We start from the raw sequence: 19,827 nt of genomic DNA on the forward strand, positions 1-19,827 counted from the left end.
AGGTGCAACGCTTGTGGCGCTTCCCGTGGACGTCTATGGAAGCTATGCTGCGCGCGCATCTGCTGTACAGCCTTCCAGGGAAATTACAGTTTATTTCAATCTTGGGAAAATTATTTTCATTCAAGCTAAATTTTTACAGCTTGATGTAAACTGTGTAACAGCTTGATTTTTCAATCTTGAATTTTCAACTGAACCTAAACTCAATATCCACCTTGAAATAAGCTGTGTAACAGGTTGATTTTTCAATCTTGAATTTTCAGCTGAACCTAAACTCAACATCCACCTTGAAATAAGCTTGAGTGCTAGCTGGGATGTGGGAGTTCGGGTCTGGCTCTGCGTCGTGCTCGGATAGCCAAATTGAAAGGCAACCGCTCGCGATGAGCGGGAAATCTGAGTTCGTGTCCCCGTCCGGCACAAATTTTCATTGTCGTCATTCCGTTCATAGCTGACGGTGTTCCTTATTCGCAATTGCGAATGCTGTTAATGTGATTTTAGGAAAGGTTTGAAACTACGCTTGAAGTTTGACGTAAATCGCTAAAGTGCTCCTATTACGAAACATTGTGTGGATATAGTCTCAGTAGCGTGCGCTAAATTTTAAGCAAAACCTAGTTACTCAATCATCTCAATGTTTATGATGTCATATCTCCTGAACAATGTGTTGTACAATTATATAAGTTTGGAAGAAGCATTCAGTGGTGTGTGTGTATACTGTCTGCAAAGTGTTCTGTGAATAAACTTTTAATACAAGATTATACCTCAAAATGAACAGATTGCGTATGACAACATTTTGAATTTTCGAATTCGATCAATAATTATTCGAAATTTTAATTTTTTTTTCCGCCCCTGGAACTAAGTTATCGATAGCTCACGTAGGATATTTTCTGTCGATAGAATCTGTTATCGATAGCTGACAATAGCACAAGTAAACATTCCGCGAATTTGAAATGTTAGTTTATGCTGCAGTTTAATATAAACGGGGGAAAATGAGCTCCAATTGCACAAAGAAAGTTGTATATATTGACAGTAAGCAACTGAGAAAGGAATGTGATAGAATTCCCCAAGTCAACGGAAGGGTGAGTTTTTTTCCTAATTCAAGGGTAGATGTTATAAAGTGATTTGGCGCTAACAGTTATACTTGCGTTTTTACTATCAGAAGCATTATATTTTTCCAACGTAATTATTTACACGCATTTCAGACTTTTCACATAATCTACTGCCCCGTATTTGTTCCTTCTTTCGTATTTGTAGAGCTGCAGTTCCTTTATTTATTGCATTGTCTGTTTGCAAACTGAGTGTATTGCAGTGAGTAGCTCATTTGCAACTATGTCATTAGCGATATAGGTAGCCACGTAATTGCGGAAAAGTATAGATGATGAGGTACAACTGCGCATTATATCCAGTACCTTTTGTGTTTTTCTCACAATCAATCTGTAAGCATAATTCAGAAAGCTGTTAAGCTGGTCAACTCGTTTTTCTCGTGTCAAAGAACGGGCAAATAATTCATAACTCTCCCCGTATTCAGGCTGCTGGTTTTACTGTTGAGAATATTTAACATATTTGTAAATACAGATTAGTTATTTGTCGGAGAGAATTATCATCGTTATGAAGTGTGTTTATTTTTTCTTTATTTCATCATATTTTGGCATACAAGGAACAGTACTAATGGAAACGAAATCTTTTCTAGGCAACATTAGTCCATGAACTGATTGTAGCCTGTGGTTTGTTAAATCATCTTACCCCAGTTCCAAGCCGGCTGGCAACAGAAGAAGAGATAAGTTCATTTCACTCTAGGTTGTATATTGATTTCTTACAACAAGTTAATGAGAGTGATGACCTGGAGGCCCATGAAGATGAGCAGGAAGAATTTGGTCTAGGCAAGTTATATTACGACACACAGTTGCTATTCTGTCTTGTGATATGTACTAGACACAGTTTAAAATAAATTGGATGTGGATTTGTGGTTGATTACACGCACCTTTCCAGGGTTTTTTTACTCACTTGCATTAAATCATTTTCCATTAGATATTGCATGTAAAAAAACTTAAAACAAGTAAAGTAATTTCATTTTTAAAGTGTTTCCTATTGTGCATAATTATTTTGCTGTAATTTTTGGAGGTAATATCAACATCATATTCTGTAATTCCTGCTTGCCTCTTGCTATTCCCCATTCTTTCACTCATTCCTGTTATTTTCGGCTTTGAGAGGAGCAAGCTAAACATCATAAAGGTCCTCCAGCTGTATTTAACAGTGGTTGCTGTGGCAGCTGGAAGACACATTTAAGTTAAGGGGATACGGAATCACCTATCCCCGCAATGTTAATATATGCCTACTATAGGGAACATTTTCTCACAAACTACTGGAGACAGAGAGGTAAAAATTTTACTGTATGTGCATTCATATGTTACAACAATACTGAAACAACAGTTTATTGTCAAAGTATTTTCTTACAGAGATATTGTACATTTATTTTTAAGTAAATTTTTTCCATCGCTTTTTACTAGACTATCACCCCTAAGTCTTTTGTAAATCAAGTAATTAAAAAATCGTTGTTTCAGTATGTAATAGGGACCTATGTCACTACGTCATAAAAATTTCAGACTTCTAGGTTGACCAGTACCTGAGATAATGTTCCTAGATGAAGTAAAAAGTAAACTTACGGGAAACGGAGAAAGAAGATTAAAACATTCCTGATCCGTAGCTAATACCCCCTTCACAGTCTTCAAAATCATCTTCAAGTCTTCTTTTGGCACCCCTCTGCACCTGTCTTGCTTTTTTCACTAATGTCTTGATTATATTATCAGCATGCCTTAGTCTGTGCTGATCTAAAAAGAACATAGCACGTACCGTACGGGAACCAACACACATACCCAACTTTTGAAGGACCTGGCATTTAGTTATATTTCCAAGATTGAAGGTTGCCACAGCATCATACACACCAAAATGTAGTGTATTAATTCCGACAAACACTGTTTTTGGGAGACGATGCCATATCACACTATTCAAGCACTCGTTGGGGTTCTGCGTTTTTCCGTGAAGACATTTCATCAGAAGACTTCTGTCAGCCAGATCTCTGAAAATGGGCTTTATTTCTGCCATGATGGCTGATGGTAGACTGTGGTGGTGAATGTATTTCTCTCCTGTTGTTAGTCCCCTATTGTATTTACACCAGCTGTTTTCACCTTTGGGGCACAAACCATGTTGTGGATGCTCATGCGTGGATGCGGTGTGGAAATATAAAGCCCATATAGCTCTCCTCATTTCTTCAAGATTGCCTGTATTTTGCCTGATTGCAAGGCCATAGCAGTTCTGAATGTGGTCTATTATGGAATCAGTCAATCTTCCTCTGCCATCCAAGGTTTTCCCATCATCTAGTTTTTTCCCTTTCATAACTGATTTTAACCTTCTCAGCCTGGCACCCATTCTCTTCTGCACATGTCCTATACATTCAAGTTTGCTTATATTTACACTGTTCCCATATGGTTTGCTTTCCAAAACTTCTTTGAATGCTTTAGAGTCACCATCTCCCAGATATTTGACATAGCGAACATTATACCACTGTGAAGAGCGATGAAAAATTTTCTTCACCCCAGCAACCTCCATGCCACCACTACTACCATAATAATTAGCAATACAGTCATCACTGTGTTCATTTTTCAGCCTGCCTGTGCACCTACAGTATTTAGACATTATGGCAACATCAATAACCTTGCCAGTATCAACACTAGTTGCTGTTACAACACCATTGTTGGAGGTGTGGCCCCTTTTCTGCCACGTGCCATCAAACGCCACTGTGAGGTCACGACTGCCGTCATTTTCTTCCACTGCTTCTTCCACAGCAACCTGCATTGACTTCTGTGCTACATCTTCAACTGCAGATCCTAGTACATAATTGTAAGCTTCAAACTTTGAAGGTGCACTTGGAAGATTTAGAACACCACATAGCATATCACCAGCTGCTTTGCCCTTACCAATTGCTCGCAATCCATAAACTAACCTAATATTTTCACTATAAAGTTCAGTTTTCTTGTATCCATTATTTACAGTTACTGAAACCGAACTTGGAAACTTACAGCTGTATTTACAAACACTGCATATTAAATTAAACTGGGCAGCCAGGCCAACATGGGATTCTACTTTCAGAGAAACGTTTCCATGACATTTTTTGCAGCACAAACTGTTTTCAAGAGCTTCACACAATATATTCGTATCAATGAGTTCAAAAACTTCATTCCCTCTATCAAGTAAATTATATTTCTCTTCCAAATCTCTTAGTTTTTTATGAGAAGCACTGTTTTCATTTGGTGTAAGTTCGTTCGGCAAATCAGTAATAAGTGGATTCACATTTTCCAACAGTGATGATGATGAACTGCTTTGCTTTGCTAATGAATCATTATTTCTTTTCTTTTGCCAGTTCACACGCTTTTTAAATACTTTTGCTTTAGCTCTAGGCATTTTCACTGCGAAAAATGAAGCACTAAATACGAAATAACTCAACAACAACTACTTTCTTATATCACACTGTTTACAAAACAGTCCCGCCACAAAGTCAAAGAGTAACTTGAGGAAACCAGAGAGAAACATTTTCGGGCAACTAGTGTATAAATAGTCGCTGGAAACCGGGATATTTGAATTCATGTCACTTTAAAGGTACTGCCAAAAAGTTCATGGTCAGCCACGAGAGACGTGTATAACTAAAGCGCAATACCCGATCTCACAAATATATAAAAATAAAATAGTTATAATTGTAGTAGAGCTATGTATGATACGTCATTTTAAAGAGGAAACATGGCAGAATATAATACACCAATAAAAAAAAATTCGATTTTTTAACCCAAAATCCGATTCCGTATCCCCTTAACATACAATAGCTGAGCTTACAACTCTAGAGATGAATCTCTTTATGTAGTATAGATATGGCCCACACAAGGGCCATTTCAAAACCATTTTCCCCCAACAGTCTCCTCCACCCACCCCCTTCCACCTTTCTCTGTGGGCACTTTCACTCATATTAGTTTTTGCTGCTAATTGTGAGACACAGTGTATACAGACGTTCCATATGGGTGCCCCTGATGCTCCTGTGTACTCAGTAACTCAAGTGGCCTCTACTAATTGTGATATGTCCTTTACAGAAATGTTACAGTTGTTGCACCGGTTTCAGCATCACACACCAAGTGGCGACTTCTGTCTCTTGGGCCTTAAGCTGGCTCTGACTGACATTTTGTACTGTGAACTGGTGATTAGACTGAAATGACTCTCAGTTTTCTATATGCAAACCATTGAGAGCATAACGGTGTGTGTGGCTCTGTTATTCATGCTGTCACAAGAACACTGGCATTGTGGTGTGTATTTAAATAGAAAGTACCTGAGGTTCCTTGTAATTTCCCAAACCGTGTTTTTCTCCTGAAACGTAATTAGAAGAGGCTTTACCTTTGATTCAGCACTTGTGTCAATAGCTTTATCTTATCCTGTTATACCAAGCACCCTCGTTTTGTTTGCTGGCTTGTAGGCTCTTGTCTCATGTGTAAAATACTGTTAACAGTTTCTGTTGCATCCACTTTGAAACGCTAAGTGACTGTGAAATGTGACAAGGTACTGTAGCATAAACTGAAGGCAGTTAAATTTGCCCAGCCTCAGCTTGAAGAGTGCAGATACGTCTGTCTTGTAGTTCAGCTTGATTGTGTTGAGTGCCCACAGCTGAAATTAATGTTGATTCTGGTACTGAGCGCCACGGGTTTCAAATCCACACCAGACAGCATGAAGGTCTCTGCAGCAGTTGTGCCGTAAGCCGTGGCTGTGCGTGCTCCTGGGCCCCGAGTGTAACATGAGGTTGCCACTGTGGAGCATGTGGTCCCACCGGCCAATAGTGACATATCCTGTCACGTATTTAGGCGGCTACCTTTCACTCAGCGAGGTAGTCTGGTAGTAACATTGAGTCGGTTGATATCTCACTTACAGACATCATGTTTACGTTGTGTGTGCTTACTTCCCGTTTACGAGTGGATGTTGTTGTGAATTCGTGAGGTTATCTCTTGTGACCCCATTGCTTAATACTTTGTTGTTGATCTTGGTGTCTTGCTCTGTTGTCTGTCGTTGTGCTTGTCCTTCCATTCCCGTTCATCCGTCTCGTTTGTTTGCGGCCCCTCCCATTCGGTCCTGCCCCATTTTCATTTGCGGCAACCCCGTTCCTGTCGCAGTTACAACATTGATAATAAAAGAAAATCACCTCGGCTGTATTTTTTACACATTTATTGCGTTATGGCCTGATTTATTTCTTTGAACATCTTCAGCTTTCCAAGTTGCACTGAAGTAGAGACGTAGATGGTCTGGTCGTCATACGTAATGTTAAAAACCACATCCAAAAACACTGATCACAAAGGCTCTTAGATGTCTTTAACGTTACATATGACAGCTGGACCATCTATGCATTGACTTCAGCACAACTAAGCAGCCTGATAGTGTTCAAAGGAATGAAACCGATCATAAAAAAAAAAAAAATTACAGCTGAAGTAATTTTCATTAATAATTATCATTTCTTGGAGTTGTAAGTACTCGAGCAATGTCTGGTGGGATGTACTTGGTTGTAGGATACCACCTGTCTGCTTTGACCCATTAATGTGCCACGGTGTACTGTGATGTCATCAAGCTGCGGTGTTTTTGTTGTGGAGTGGATGTGCAATGTTGTTGTAGAGGGTGTGGTGGGTGAACAGGTGGCATGCTGTAGCAGTTTAATTACATGGTGGCGACGTGTTTGTGAGGTATGTCATCATGTCATTTAGTATGCAACATTTGTCATGATGGGAGTATATGAAATTATGTGGTGGCACAAATGGAATGTATTTTGCAGAATATTGCCATGTGATACAGAATATCTCACAAAATTGAAACTGTACTCTTAGGTGCCTGAGTAAGTGGATCAGTGTTTTTAATTAAATTGTGGTAGAATGTATGTTGATCAGTGTTTATTAGTATATCCTGTTGCCATGCAACTCTATTAGTAGTAAACATTGATCCACCTACCTCCCCCATGATTTAATTAAGAATAGATCCACTTACCTGCTCCCATGGTTTCATTAAAAACATTGATCCACTTACAACGTTTATCAAAATTTATGTTCTCGTGGGTTCTGCTATCTTGTCCTATCTGAGTCACACTTTTTCAGGTTTACTTCCCATTATTCACCAAGCGTACAATTACAAACTGCAACATGCATAAGACAAGCCACTGACACCGTAAGTACACTTTCACTCATGGGTTGAGCTATATAGGTGAGCTGGAGATTGGGATACAAAATTTTGTAATTGTGGTCTAGGGTTGAGCTATAAAGGTTAACTGGAAATGGGGATAATGTGATCTTATGGTTTTGTCTGGTTTTATTTTATGGTAGTTTGAAGCTGGTCCCCCCCCCCCCCCCCCCCCCCATGGTAGGGGTTTTCGGCATGGTGATTTTGTTGGTCAATTAGACAGGTGATATCCCAGTCTCCAGTAATCCCGTCTGATGTCTGGAATGGTGCACAGTTCTATCTGATGCCCAAGTGGAGAGAGACAGTTTTGGAAATGGTCGAATATTTCTTGGTGTTAAGTGCTGGTATGGAAATTGCTGTAGTTTTATTCTCCTGTGTTGATTCCAATTAAAAGTGTGATTTCAAATCTGCTTATTTGGCTGTCTTGGAGGAAATGGGGTCATATACTGAAAATGAAGATGAGTGCATTAACACTATGTTCATTTCTTCTGAATGTTAAGTTAGTGAACTGAAAAAAAAAAAAGAAACTGCAAAGTGTAAAAGTGTTGTGATTCTACAGACCTGTTGCACAGACCTTAAATATTGGTTTTATACAAATGCTGAATTTCCATTGAGTTTATCTGTGTGGAATTAGGTAAACGTCATAAGGGATTTCCAGTGCAGAGAAAATTAATCTAAGCTAATTGCAAAGTAGCTTGTAGTTGCAACATTTGCACTTTTGTGGTTTGGTAATTAGTTATTGTAAGAGTGATATGATAAAAATAATGCTACTCCCACTTAGGAGGCGTGAACAAGTATCTTCTGTCTAAGTCAGTCAGTGGTGGACTAATGCGTGTGAGGTTGTTTTTTAATGTTATTTTCTGCTGAACGTTGAAAAAATCAGGTACTTGGTAACCATGTGATTTGATGCCAGAGCTGCTGTCTTTACTCTTTTTACCTCTGGTCGTCAACAGTCACAGTGCCTGAGACTCCTGGAGGGTCGATTTCAACCTCTTGCCAATTTTATGTTGGAGTACACAGTAGAAAACAGAAACACATGCTTCTTCCTCTAGCTCCCAACTACATCTGATAAAATTTTCATTGTTGTTGCATTCACCAATCCACAGTAATACCAATCTGTGCATTATTTATAAAACGTCCCTCATATGTTTCCAAAGTACTCTTCCATTGCATTGTTTCCATCATGCATTGAGCCCTGTAGCCAGGTTTCTCATCGTCGCATTGCCGTCCCGCTCGTTCTCCATCTCTTGGACGAGGATACATTCCTGGGTGCGATTTCCACCATGCACTGTGCAGTGTTACTTCTTGCAGAGACTACAAAGACCATGGACTTCCTTGCACCTAATATCCAGCATGGTAGCCAGTCCGTTGTGGTGGGGCTGCCATGTAAGCTGTTGGTTGTAGCCCCCTGACAACACAGGGATCTCTCTGCTGATGCCTGCACCGTTAACTCCCCATGTATGCCAAGGAGTAGATGCCTATCTCCCTTTGGCATCGGTACTCCCGGCACTGGCCATTCTGCTAGGTGGCCCTTGCTGAGGCTGGGTGGTGCCCGTGGGGAGGGCCCTTGGTTGGAGTGGGTGGCATCAGGACGGATGACCCACAGTGAAGTGTGGTACATCATCTCTTGCTGGTGGCCAGCTGCCAGCAGTCTCTAAGTATTCTTGGGCTCAATTCAATGCTCAGAAATACGATCCCAATTCGTTACCCTCCCTGGCCACACCGTGGGAGGAGCGTAAGGGTCAGGATGGCAGTGACACTTATAGTTTGTGCAAGAGCTGATGGGGAGTCTTTCATGTCAACAAAGCCTCAATTCTTCATAGAGCATTTGGAGGACAAGTTTGAGGAGGTGGAGGGCTTGTCCAAAATGCGCTCTGGGTCAGTATTGATAAAAACGGCATCCTCTGCCCAGCCACGAAGGTTACTTGCTTGTGACAAGTTGAGGGATGTTTTAGTTACCATCACACCCTATAATAGTTTAAATATGGTCCAGGGTATTATTTTCCAGAGGGACCTTCTTTTGCAGTCTGATGATGAGCTGCACTCCAATTTAGAGTGATGAGGTGTTCATTTCATCCAGCACGTCCATCGGGGTCTGGATAATCAGATTGCTGCCAGTGCCTTCATCTTGGCCTTCAGGGTGATAAATAACCAGAGAAGGTCAAGGTGATGGACTACCGATATGATGTCTAGCCCTATATCCCTCCCCCGATGCAGTGCTTTGTGCTGGAAGTTCAGCCATATGTCTTCTCGTTGTACTTCCAGCGTCACGTGTCGAGATAGTGGACGCCAGTCACACCCCAATACTTCATGTGCCTCACCTCTCACCTGTGTCAACTGCAGAGAGCATCATTCACCTTGCTCGCCAGACTGCAGGATCTTACAGAAAGAGCGAAAAATAATGGAATATAAGACCCTGCACCGACTGACCTATACTGAGGCTAAGAGGAAATATGAACGACTCCATCCTGTGCGAATGATTCCTCATATGCCACTGCTGTGACAACCGTGATAGCCCCATCAGTTCAGCGAATTCTGGTCGATTCACCAAGCCATACAACTCCACACGCCTCCTTGCCCAGGGGGGCACTACCCACCCTGTTCCTCCTGCACCACCTACCTCGGGAGCAACACCCCACCCCCCCACTCATCAGGGACGTATGTCCCCGTTTCTAAGCCAGAGGAGTGTCTAACTTCTTCGGCTCCTCTCACTCGCAAGGGGTCCCTTGAGTCCCTCCCTTCCCAGGTTTCCACAAGTGGGAAGGATGACACCCAGCAGTGGCATAAGTGCCCACAAGCAGCTGGTCGTAGGGCTTCGCGATCCTCCTTTATTCCGGAGACTGAATCGGTGAAGCCCTCCCAGCCAGTGAAACCCAAGGAACAGCAAGAAAAGTCCAGGAAGAAGACCTCTAAGACAAAGGAACGCGCGGTGGTACCCACCCTACCCCAACCTTCAGGCTCTGTGTCTGGGGGCAAGGTAGAGATTCTGGAGTCCACTGAGGACCTAGATCTCACCAGACTCTCAGACACAATGGATGTCACTCGCACAGGTACTCAGTCGGTGGCAGGCAGGTGACCCAGCGGCGTAATCTGCCTCCTTGGTCCCTTCACGCCCTTCTCGGCCATGGACAGTGTCATCCTCCAGTGGAACTGCAGCGGTTTTTTCCACCATCTTGCTGAGCTCCGACAACTTCTCAGCCTTCACCCTCTCCTCTGCAGTGCTCTTCAGGAAACTTGGTTTCCGGCGATGTGAAACCCCACCCTCCATGGCTGTCGGAGTTATTATAGGAACCGGCCAGCGTATGAGAAGGTATCTGGTGGTGCCTACATCTACGTTCTTCACTCTGTTTACAGCAAATCTGTCCCTGTACAAACACCTTTAGACGCTTTTGCTGTTCGGGTGTGGATGCCTCAGGCTGTTACTGTCTGCAATCTCTGTCTTCCACCGGATGGTGATGTCCCGCGGCATGTCCTGGCTGCGCTGATAGCCTAATTGCTACCACCTTTTCTGTTACTGGACGACTTCAACACCCATAACCCTCTGTGGGGTGGATCAGTGGCAACAGGCCGAGACAGCATTGTTGAGCAAGTATTGGCACAGCTAGACCTTTCTCTTTTAAATAATGGTGCCTTCGCACATTTCAGTGTGGCGCATGGCATGTACTCAGTCATCGACCTTTCGATCTGCATCCCTAGCCCATTACCATCTGTCCAATGGAGTGTGCATGATGACTTGTGTGGTAGTGACCACTTTCCGATCTTTCTGTCACTCACTGCGTCACTCTTTTGGGCGCCCCTGCGGATGGCCAATGAATAAGGCTGACTGGGACTTGTTCACCTCCATTGCCACTATTGAGCCTCTTCCCAATGACGAAATTGGTGCGGTGGTTCACTCGGTCACCACTGGCATCATTACTGCTGCAGAATCTGCCATTCCCTGTTCTTCTGGGTCCCCTCGGTAGAGGACTGTGCCTTGGTGGTCACCCAAGATCGCTGAGGTGATTAAAGATCACAGGCAGGCACTCTAACGTCACAAGTGGCTCACCTCATTGGAACACCTCATCGCCTTTAAACGGCTCCATTCGCGAGCCTGCCGCCTCATTCACCAACGCAGGCAGGAGTGCTGGGAAAGGTATGTCTCCACCATTGGCCTCTGTACCTCTCAATCACAGGTTTGGGCCAAGATCAGGCGACCCTCTATGGCTATCAGACCCCCGTCAGTGTACCTGCGCTTTCATTGAATGGAGGAGTCTGTACTGACTCCGACACAATTGCAATCCACTTAGTGGAGCATTTTGCTCAGAGTTTCGCTTCTATGAATTACCCACTGGCCTTCCGCTCCCTGAAAGAGCGGTTGGAGCGTCGGAGCTTTTCATTCCAGATGTGCCACCCTAAATCGTACAATACTCTTTTCAGTGAGTGGGAATTCCAAAGTGCCCTAGTTGCTTGCCCTGATATGGCTCCTGGGCCAGATGGCATCCACTGTCAGATGATCAAACTCCCTCTCGGTGGACTGCCAGCGATGCCTCCTAGACCTTTTCAACCATATCTGGGTCGAGTTGCCATCGCAATGGCGAGAAAGCGTCGTAATCCCCATGTTGAAACCTGGCAAGGACCCACTGGAGACGGACAGCTACCGCCCCATTAGCCTCACCAACGTTCTTTGCAAGTTGCTCGAACGCATGGTGAGCAGGAGGTTGAGTTGGCTACTTGAGTCTCAGGACCTTCTGGCTCCATCCCAGGGTGTGTTCCATAAGGGCTGCTCTGCCGCCGATAATCTGGTGTGTCTGGAGTCTGCCATCCGTACGGCCTTTGCCCGCCATCAGCATCTGGTCGCCGTGTTTTTTTACATGTGGCAGGCATACAATGCGACATGGCGGCATCACATCCTCTCTACGGTTGGTGTCTTCGGGCTCCGCTCCCAGTTTTCATACAAAATTTTCTGTCGCTTCATTCCTTCTGCGTGCAAGTTGCGGCCTCCCATAGTTCCTCCCGAGTTCAGGAGAATGGGGTACTGCAAGGATCTGTCTTACGTGTCTGCCTCTTTTTGATTGCAATTAATGGGCTCGCTGCGGCGGTGGGAACGTCTGTCTCATCTTCCTTGTATGCTGACGACTTCTGCTATACTATAACTCCACTGGCATTGCAGCTGCTGAACGGCAGCTACAGGGCGCTATCTGAAAGGCGCAGTCTTGGGCTGTAGCGCATGGCTTCCAGTTTTTGGCTGCCAAGACCTGCGGTTATGCATTTCTGCCGACGACGCACTGTTCACCCTGAGCCATGGCTTTATCTTGACGGCAAACCTCTTGCTGTGGTGGAGACAGATCGGTTTTTGGATTGTTTTCGATTGACTTGGCTGTCTCATATTTGGCAGCTTAAACAAACGTGCTGGCGGCATCTTAACACTTTTTCGTTGCTTGAGTCACACCAGCTGGGGCGCCGATCAGTCTACTCTTCTACGACTGTACCAGGTGTTAATTCAGTCCCGTCTAGATTATGGGAGCCTGGCTTATGGTTCAGCATCCCTTCTGCATTGCTGTTGCTGGACCCCCATCCTTCACAGCGGGATCCAACTCGCCACTGGAGCTTTCCGAACAAGCCTTGTCAACAGCGTGTCCCTCCATTACGGATCCGGCACCAATGATTACTGCAGCTTAGGCTACACACGTTTGTAGCTTGACCAGACATCCCAATTATCGTCTCCTGTTCCCTCAGTTGGTTGTCCGTCTTCCGGAATGGCGGCCCCCGTCAGGGTGAACGATCACGGTTCACGTCATAACTCTTCTCTCTGGGCTTGAGGTTTTCCATCTTCCACTTCTTTTCCGGGCCCCTCTACGTATACCCCCGTGGTGTGTGCCCCGCCCATGCCTTCAGCTCGATTTGGCACAGGGCCCAAAGGACTCAGTCCCTCCTGAGGCCCTCCACCGCTACTTTCTTTCGATCCTTGCCACGTTTCAAGGCTCTGACATTGTCTATACTGACGGTTCGATAGCAGCTGGTCGTGTCGGTTATGCTCTTACTCTCGGGGATCATTATGAACAACACTCATTGCTGGCTGGCTGCAGTGTTTTCACTGCCAAGCTGGTTGCCATCTCTCGCGCCCTAGAGTATATCCGCTCCTGCTCAGGTGAGTCCTTTGTTATCTGTAGTGACTTCCTGAGCGGTTTACGAGCTATCGACCAGTGTATCCCTTGCTCTCATCTGGTGATGGCTATCCAGGAGTCCCTCCATACTCTTGCCCGTTGCGGCTGCTCTGTGGTCTTTGTGTGGACCCCAGGTCATACCAGCATCCTGGAAATGAATGTGTTGACAGGCTGACCAAATAGGCTGTTGGTGCCCCAGCCTTGGAGATAGACCTTTCGGAGAGTGACTCTCGGGTCAGTTTTGCGGCAGAAGGTACTTCGCGCCTGGGGTGAAGAATGGCGCACCCTTCCTTCAGCCAACAAACTTCGGGCCATCAATGAGGCTACAGGCGTGTGGTGCTCCTCCTTGTGTGTCTCTCGCAAGGACTCTGTTGTCCTCTGCCGCTATGCATTGGTCACACCTGGATAACACACAGCTATTTATTGCGCCGCGAGGACCCGCCTTTATGTCACTGCGGTTCAGCTTTGATGGTGGTCCACATCTTGTTGGACTGCCCACTTTTAACTCCGCTCAGGCAGATGTTTGCGCTGCCTGATACACTTCCTGCACTTTTATCAGATCACGTTGGGATGGCAGATTTAGTTTTGAGTTTTATTCATTCAGGGGGTTTTTATCGCTTGATCTAAGTGTTTGCCCTTTTTTTTGTGTTGAGTCTGGCCTTTGGCCTACGATTTTAGACGGGTTTTTAGTGCATTTCTTGGTGGTTGGCTTTTCCTTTTTTGTTTCTATGGTTGGCCAACCACTGTCACACTTGGTGTGATTTTAATTCCTTTTGTCTGGTGTCTGTCTGTGTCTTTCTTGTCCTGTGTTGTCTCTTGTCATCTCCATTGTTTGTTTTTATTTCTTGTGGGGGGTTTCAAATTCATGGAAACAGGGACCGATGGCCCTAGTAGTCTGGTCCCTTCAATCCACAAACCAATAGACTGTGAAGGTCAAGGATTCTTGTGTCAAATTGTCACTATTGATGAAATGTGGATTAGATACTTTAAAACAGTTGAAATCGCAGTCCGATTGCTGGAGAGCTTCAGATTTACTGAGTCCAAAAAAATTTTGATGCACTCAGTTAAAGCTCAAGTAAATGATGATTCCTTAATCATCATGGCAGATTGTCCTATGTGGAACAAGTGTCACAGCAGTGTATTGTCATAAATCCACAAAAAAAATTGTGCAGGAAAATGCACAAAATCAGATCTCAGTCATTTGAGGCTGGGCCACTAATTCTCCATGACAATACTTTCCCACATATCGGTAACGTTGCGGTCCAAAAACTGCATGAATACGGATGGGAAGTGTTGCCACATCCTCCCTACAGCCTGGACGTGAGACCACCAGACTTCGACTTGCTCCCAGAGTTGAAAAAACTTGTGTGGACATTATTACCTTTCTCTGGGAGAGCTTTCTACCACTTATACCCAAACCATTCGGCAGATAAACAGAAGTTGTCTCATGTGTAGAATAATAGAGCTTCTGAGTTGTTGGTATTCAGTCATAGAGAAGCAGGGAAACTATATGGAAGGATTGTAAAAGAGATATTGGGGGAAAAAATAAATGTGTAAGTAAAAACAATGTTAGCATTATTTATGAAATGACATGTCCCTCATAAATTGAAGCGTGTGTTTCACTTTCCATCCGAGGCGAAAGCCTTGGTGGGATCAGTTGATGATGACCTTGGACTCCAAAAACTGGGCGTCTATAGCATCCATTGCCAATGTGGGAAAATGGATGTAGGCCAGCCTGCCTAAACTTTACAGGAGAGAGGCACTGAGCATGAACACTGTACAGACAAGGAACAGCCTAAAGACCACTTTGGCAGATAACCATCTCTTTTGGTTAAATTGTGAATTATCAAGTCACAAATGTGTGGCAACAGTACAATACCTTCTGTGCCTGTAGAATCTGACTACATGGTGGACCTAAAAAATAAAAACAGTGGCTTTCAATTAAGCAAGGCATGGGACTCCAGCCTTGACCATGATCAAAGCACAACAGCTTTCTATGTAGAAATCCACTCATGTTATGACAGTTGAAGAGGGTGAGGAGGCATTGTCACCACTGTGCATCTGAGGACATTGGTCAAGCCGTGAAGTCACTCTTCTCCAGTCACCATGCCAGCTCCTCGTCCAGAGCTGGCCAGCTGGAACCAGTGCCATTCAACTGAAGACTAGAGAAATATTAACAAAATTGAACATCATTATATATTAAATTAAGCAAGACCAGAGTGTCCACAATCTTGATCATTTTCCCATTGCTCTCTTTTATTGCAACCACTTATGAAAATTACAGTACTTAATGACTTGTCACGTGACAGTGCTGAATAACGTGTTAATTTTGATTCTTCTTGACTTCTTATGAACCTCTTCTTTCATTGATTTATTGGCTTTCCTTTGCACTATTTAAAGCTTGCTGAAGGGGGGGGGGGGGGGACAAGAATTGCAAGAAGTTGTATGGATAAGATATTCACTGGGACGTATGTACAGGGTGTTTCAAAAATGACCGGTATATTTGAAACGGCAATAAAAACTAAACGAGCAGCGATAGAAATACACCGTTTGTTGCAATATGCTTGGGACAACAGTACATTTTCAGGCAGACAAACTTTCGAAATTACAGTAGTTACAATTTTCAACAACAGATGGCGCTGCGGTCTGGGAAACTCTATAGTACGATATTTTCCACATATCCACCATGCGTAGCAAGAATATGGCGTAGTCTCTGAATGAAATTACCCGAAACCTTTGACAACGTGTCTGGCGGAATGGCTTCACATGCAGATGAGATGTACTGCTTCAGCTGTTCAATTGTTTCTGGATTCTGGCGGTACACCTGGTCTTTCAAGTGTCCCCACAGAAAGAAGTCACAGGGGTTCAAGTCTGGCGAATAGGGAGGCCAATCACGCCGCCTCCTGTATGTTTCGGATAGCCCAAAGCACTCACACGCTCATCGAAATATTCATTCAGGAAATTAAAGACGTCGGCCGTGCGATGTGGCCGGGCACCATCTTGCATAAACCACGAGGTGTTCGCAGTGTCGTCTAAGGCAGTTGTACCGCCACAAAATTCACGAAGAATGTCCAGATATCGGGATGCAGTAATCGTTTCGGATCTGAAAAACGGGCCAATGATTCCTTTGGAAGACAATGGCGGCCCAGACCAGTACTTTTTGAGGATGCAGGACGATGGGACTGCAACATGGGGCTTTTCGGTTCCCCATATACACCAGTTCTGTTTATTGACGAAGCCGTCCAGGTAAAAATAAGCTTCGTCAGTAAACCAAATGCTGCCCACATGCATATCGCCGTCATTAATCCTGTGCACTATATCGTTAGCGAATGTCCTCTCGTGCAGCAATGGTAGCGGCGCTGAGGGGTTGCCGCGTTTGACTTTTGTATGGATAGAGGTGTAAACTCTGGCGCATGAGACGATACGTGGACGTTGGCGTCATTTGGACCGCAGCTGCAACACGGCGAACGGAAACCCGAGGCCGCTGTTGGATCACCTGCTGCACTAGCTGCGCGTTGCCCTCCGTGGTTGCCGTACGCGGTCGCCCTACCTTTCCAGCACGTTCATCCGTCACGTTCCCAGTCCGTTGAAATTTTTCAAACAGATCCTTTATTGTATCGCTTTTCGGTCCTTTGGTTACATTAAACCTCCGTTGTAGGTGGATATATTTTACAGCTGGCTGATTCCTTCAGCCAATTAATCTCTGTGGATTATAACCACAGTAGTGGAGCCTTTATCGGCAGGTCAGCTTGTAGGGCAAGGATCAGCTTTTAGAGAGAGTTGGGGGGAAGAGAGAGTTGGGGGGAAGAGAGAGTTGGGGGGAAGAGAGAGTTGGGGGGAAGAGAGAGTTGGGGGGAAGAGAGAGTTGGGGGAAGAGAGAGTTGGGGGGGAAGAGAGAGTTGGGGGGGAAGAGAGAGTTGGGGGGAAGAGAGAGTTGGGGGAAGAGAGAGTTGGGGGGAAGAGAGAGTTGGGGGGAAGAGAGAGTTGGGGGGAAGAGAGAGTTGGGGGGAAGAGAGAGTTGGGGGGAAGAGAGAGTTGGGGGGAAGAGAGAGTTAGGGGGGAGGAGAGTTGGGGGGGGAGGGAGAGTTGGGGGGGAGGGAGAGTTGCAACAACACTGTGTTCTAGGCGGTGGAATTCCAACACCAGAAAAATCCTCTGTTCCAAGGAATAAACCATGTTGTCTACAGCACACTTGCACGTTGTGAACAGCACACGCTTACAGCAGAAAGACGACGTACAGAATGGCGCACCCACAGACTGTGTTGTCATCTATATCTTTCACATCTGTTGTTGAAAATTGTAACTACTGTAATTTCGAAAGTTTGTCCGCCTGAAAATGTACTGTTGTCCCAAGCATATTGCAACAAACGGTGTATTTCTATCGCTGCTCGTTTAGTTTCAAATATACTGGTCATTTTTGAAACACCCTGTATATATCATGCAATAACATTATTATGTACAGGAAACTGATAATGTTACAGCAACTCAGTATTTAAATCAAAGGAGTTTCTTGTTTCGGTGGAAGACCTCAGTAGCTAGGGGGCCTCTTCAACCTCTTCTGCTTGCCTGGAACAGTTACAAAATAATAATGACCAGTTCCTTCATGGCCACTGTCTTCCATTATAAAATGTATTGATCTTGTGTAACCTATTAGGTGATGCTATACATGAACATTTTATAACTCGGAATTTCATTATTGACTCGCTAAGCTACCTCAGGGGATCGGAAACTTTGGCTAGTAAAATTTTCTGACAGAATTCGTCAGCCTTTTCCACTGCAAAATGTATGGCACTTCCTGACTAAAAGAAAGGATTGGTTGATATTACACATCTTGAGGCATCAAAGAATCATAGGTTTGGTAATGTAGGGAAGAGAGAGAGAGAGAGAGAGAGAGAGAGAGAGAGAGAGAGAGAGAGAGAGAGAGAGAGAGAGTGGAGGGGGAGGGGGTTGATTAAAACCTGTAGGAGGAGACAAACGCTTGAATACAGTAAGAAGACACAAATTGATTTATAGGGCTCAGTGGTTATGCATAGATGAATAGGCTTGCACTGGATGGTCTGGGGTGGATAGCTGCATCTAACCAGTCTTTGGGCAGAAAGCAACAACAAAATAATGTAACATAGCTGTGAAGATGCTGCTGTAATTACTGTGAGAAGCATTTACAAATGCCTGTGAATCTACAAAAGTTATTTCACAAGTGATTCCTTGGCCAGTGTCCACCAAAATTCTAATTCCTGGAACGGTTGCTAGGTCTTTGATTTTGCTATAAAGCCACAAGTAATCAGGCACAGAAGAACTGAGAGCTGCTGAACAGCTGTGTAACTTCCCATGGATTGTGCTGGTGGTGTATCTTTTACTAGACAAATATCTTGGTGTAAAACAATTAATTGTATTTGGTAGGTACCAACAATGCCATGCATAACACAACAGTTTTGCAATCTGCATTGTCGTATACATATCGAGGGAAGTGTTGCCCGTGAACTTCCAGATAGAGGGAGAATCGTGATGGCTGATGTGAATAATGTAAAGCTACACAGTAAGTTGAAATCACAATATTTCAAGGAACATCCAAGACAGTTCTTTCTTGTAAATATATAAGGACAATTCTTCAAACATTGAAAGAAAGTATGCTGGTCGTGCGTCTCTTGTAATGCTGTGTAAAAATAGACCAACCTTTTCTCCCATTTGCCAGTGTTCCCACATTTTCTCATCAGCACAGTGGTATCAGTGAAAGTGCAAGGAACAAGCTCCCTGCAGTCTTCGAGAAAATGGTTTGGTGGTGCTCATGATGTTTCAGTGAAAGCCGAGAAATGTGTGTCTTTGACAATAACTGCAGCTGCCCCATCTGAATGATTTGAAGATGAAGATGCACCTGTTGCTCAAAAGATTATTTCTGCTGCTGCCAGGAAACTAATAGCTTATTATTTTGAAGAATACTATTAGCTCTTTATTTTGATATGTCGTTATCAGTATGCTACTTCCATGGCTTATAGAAAGCTGTGCTTTCTTAAGTTTTATGGCTGGACAAAACAACTTCAGTGTCATCCAGTGCTTCATCCAGGGCACATTGACAATCCTTGTCATTTCACCTCTGATAAGCAATTTCATTAATATACAAAGAAAAACCTATGCAAGTACAAGAAGGAAAGAGTGTCTGTGCCTATGTCTCATATATATATTTCGGGAGTGGGGAACATTCAATCATGGTGTACTTGTCAAAGACCTTCTCCTGGTCCTTACAGTGAAAACTCTTTTTTTTACCGCCAACCCTATCAATCAGACGCAATCCAATATCAATATTGAAACCAGCCTAACTCAGTTCACTTTTCCATCAAACTGTGATCCACCTCTCACTGCACACAAATCACCCTCTGTTAACTTTACAGAATTTCCTGATCTTGAACTTTGCCTCACCATTAATCCCAAATCCATTAAAATGCAA

General features: G+C 44.0%; 1 protein-coding gene across 3 annotated transcripts in view; it reads left to right on the forward strand.

Annotated features, from left to right (window-relative positions):
- The first annotated feature begins 912 nt into the window (after nt 1-912).
- The window catches only part of LOC124717125 (histone deacetylase 8-like), a 71,496-nt gene continuing 52,581 nt past the window's right edge, over nt 913-19,827 (forward strand). The window contains exons 1-2 of one of the 3 annotated variants that reach the window (XM_047243858.1): nt 913-1,073; nt 1,685-1,874. In XM_047243858.1, the coding sequence (XP_047099814.1) occupies nt 984-1,073; nt 1,685-1,874 (280 nt within the window). In that variant the 5' untranslated portion in view covers nt 913-983. Of the gene's footprint in view, nt 1,074-1,266; nt 1,378-1,684; nt 1,875-19,827 lie in introns of those variants that run through there. The other 2 variants (XM_047243859.1, XM_047243860.1) reach the window with 2 other exon arrangements.

This window comes from Schistocerca piceifrons, chromosome 9 (genome assembly GCF_021461385.2).
Source record: "Schistocerca piceifrons isolate TAMUIC-IGC-003096 chromosome 9, iqSchPice1.1, whole genome shotgun sequence".
In the NCBI taxonomy this organism is placed as follows: domain Eukaryota; kingdom Metazoa; phylum Arthropoda; class Insecta; order Orthoptera; family Acrididae; genus Schistocerca; species Schistocerca piceifrons.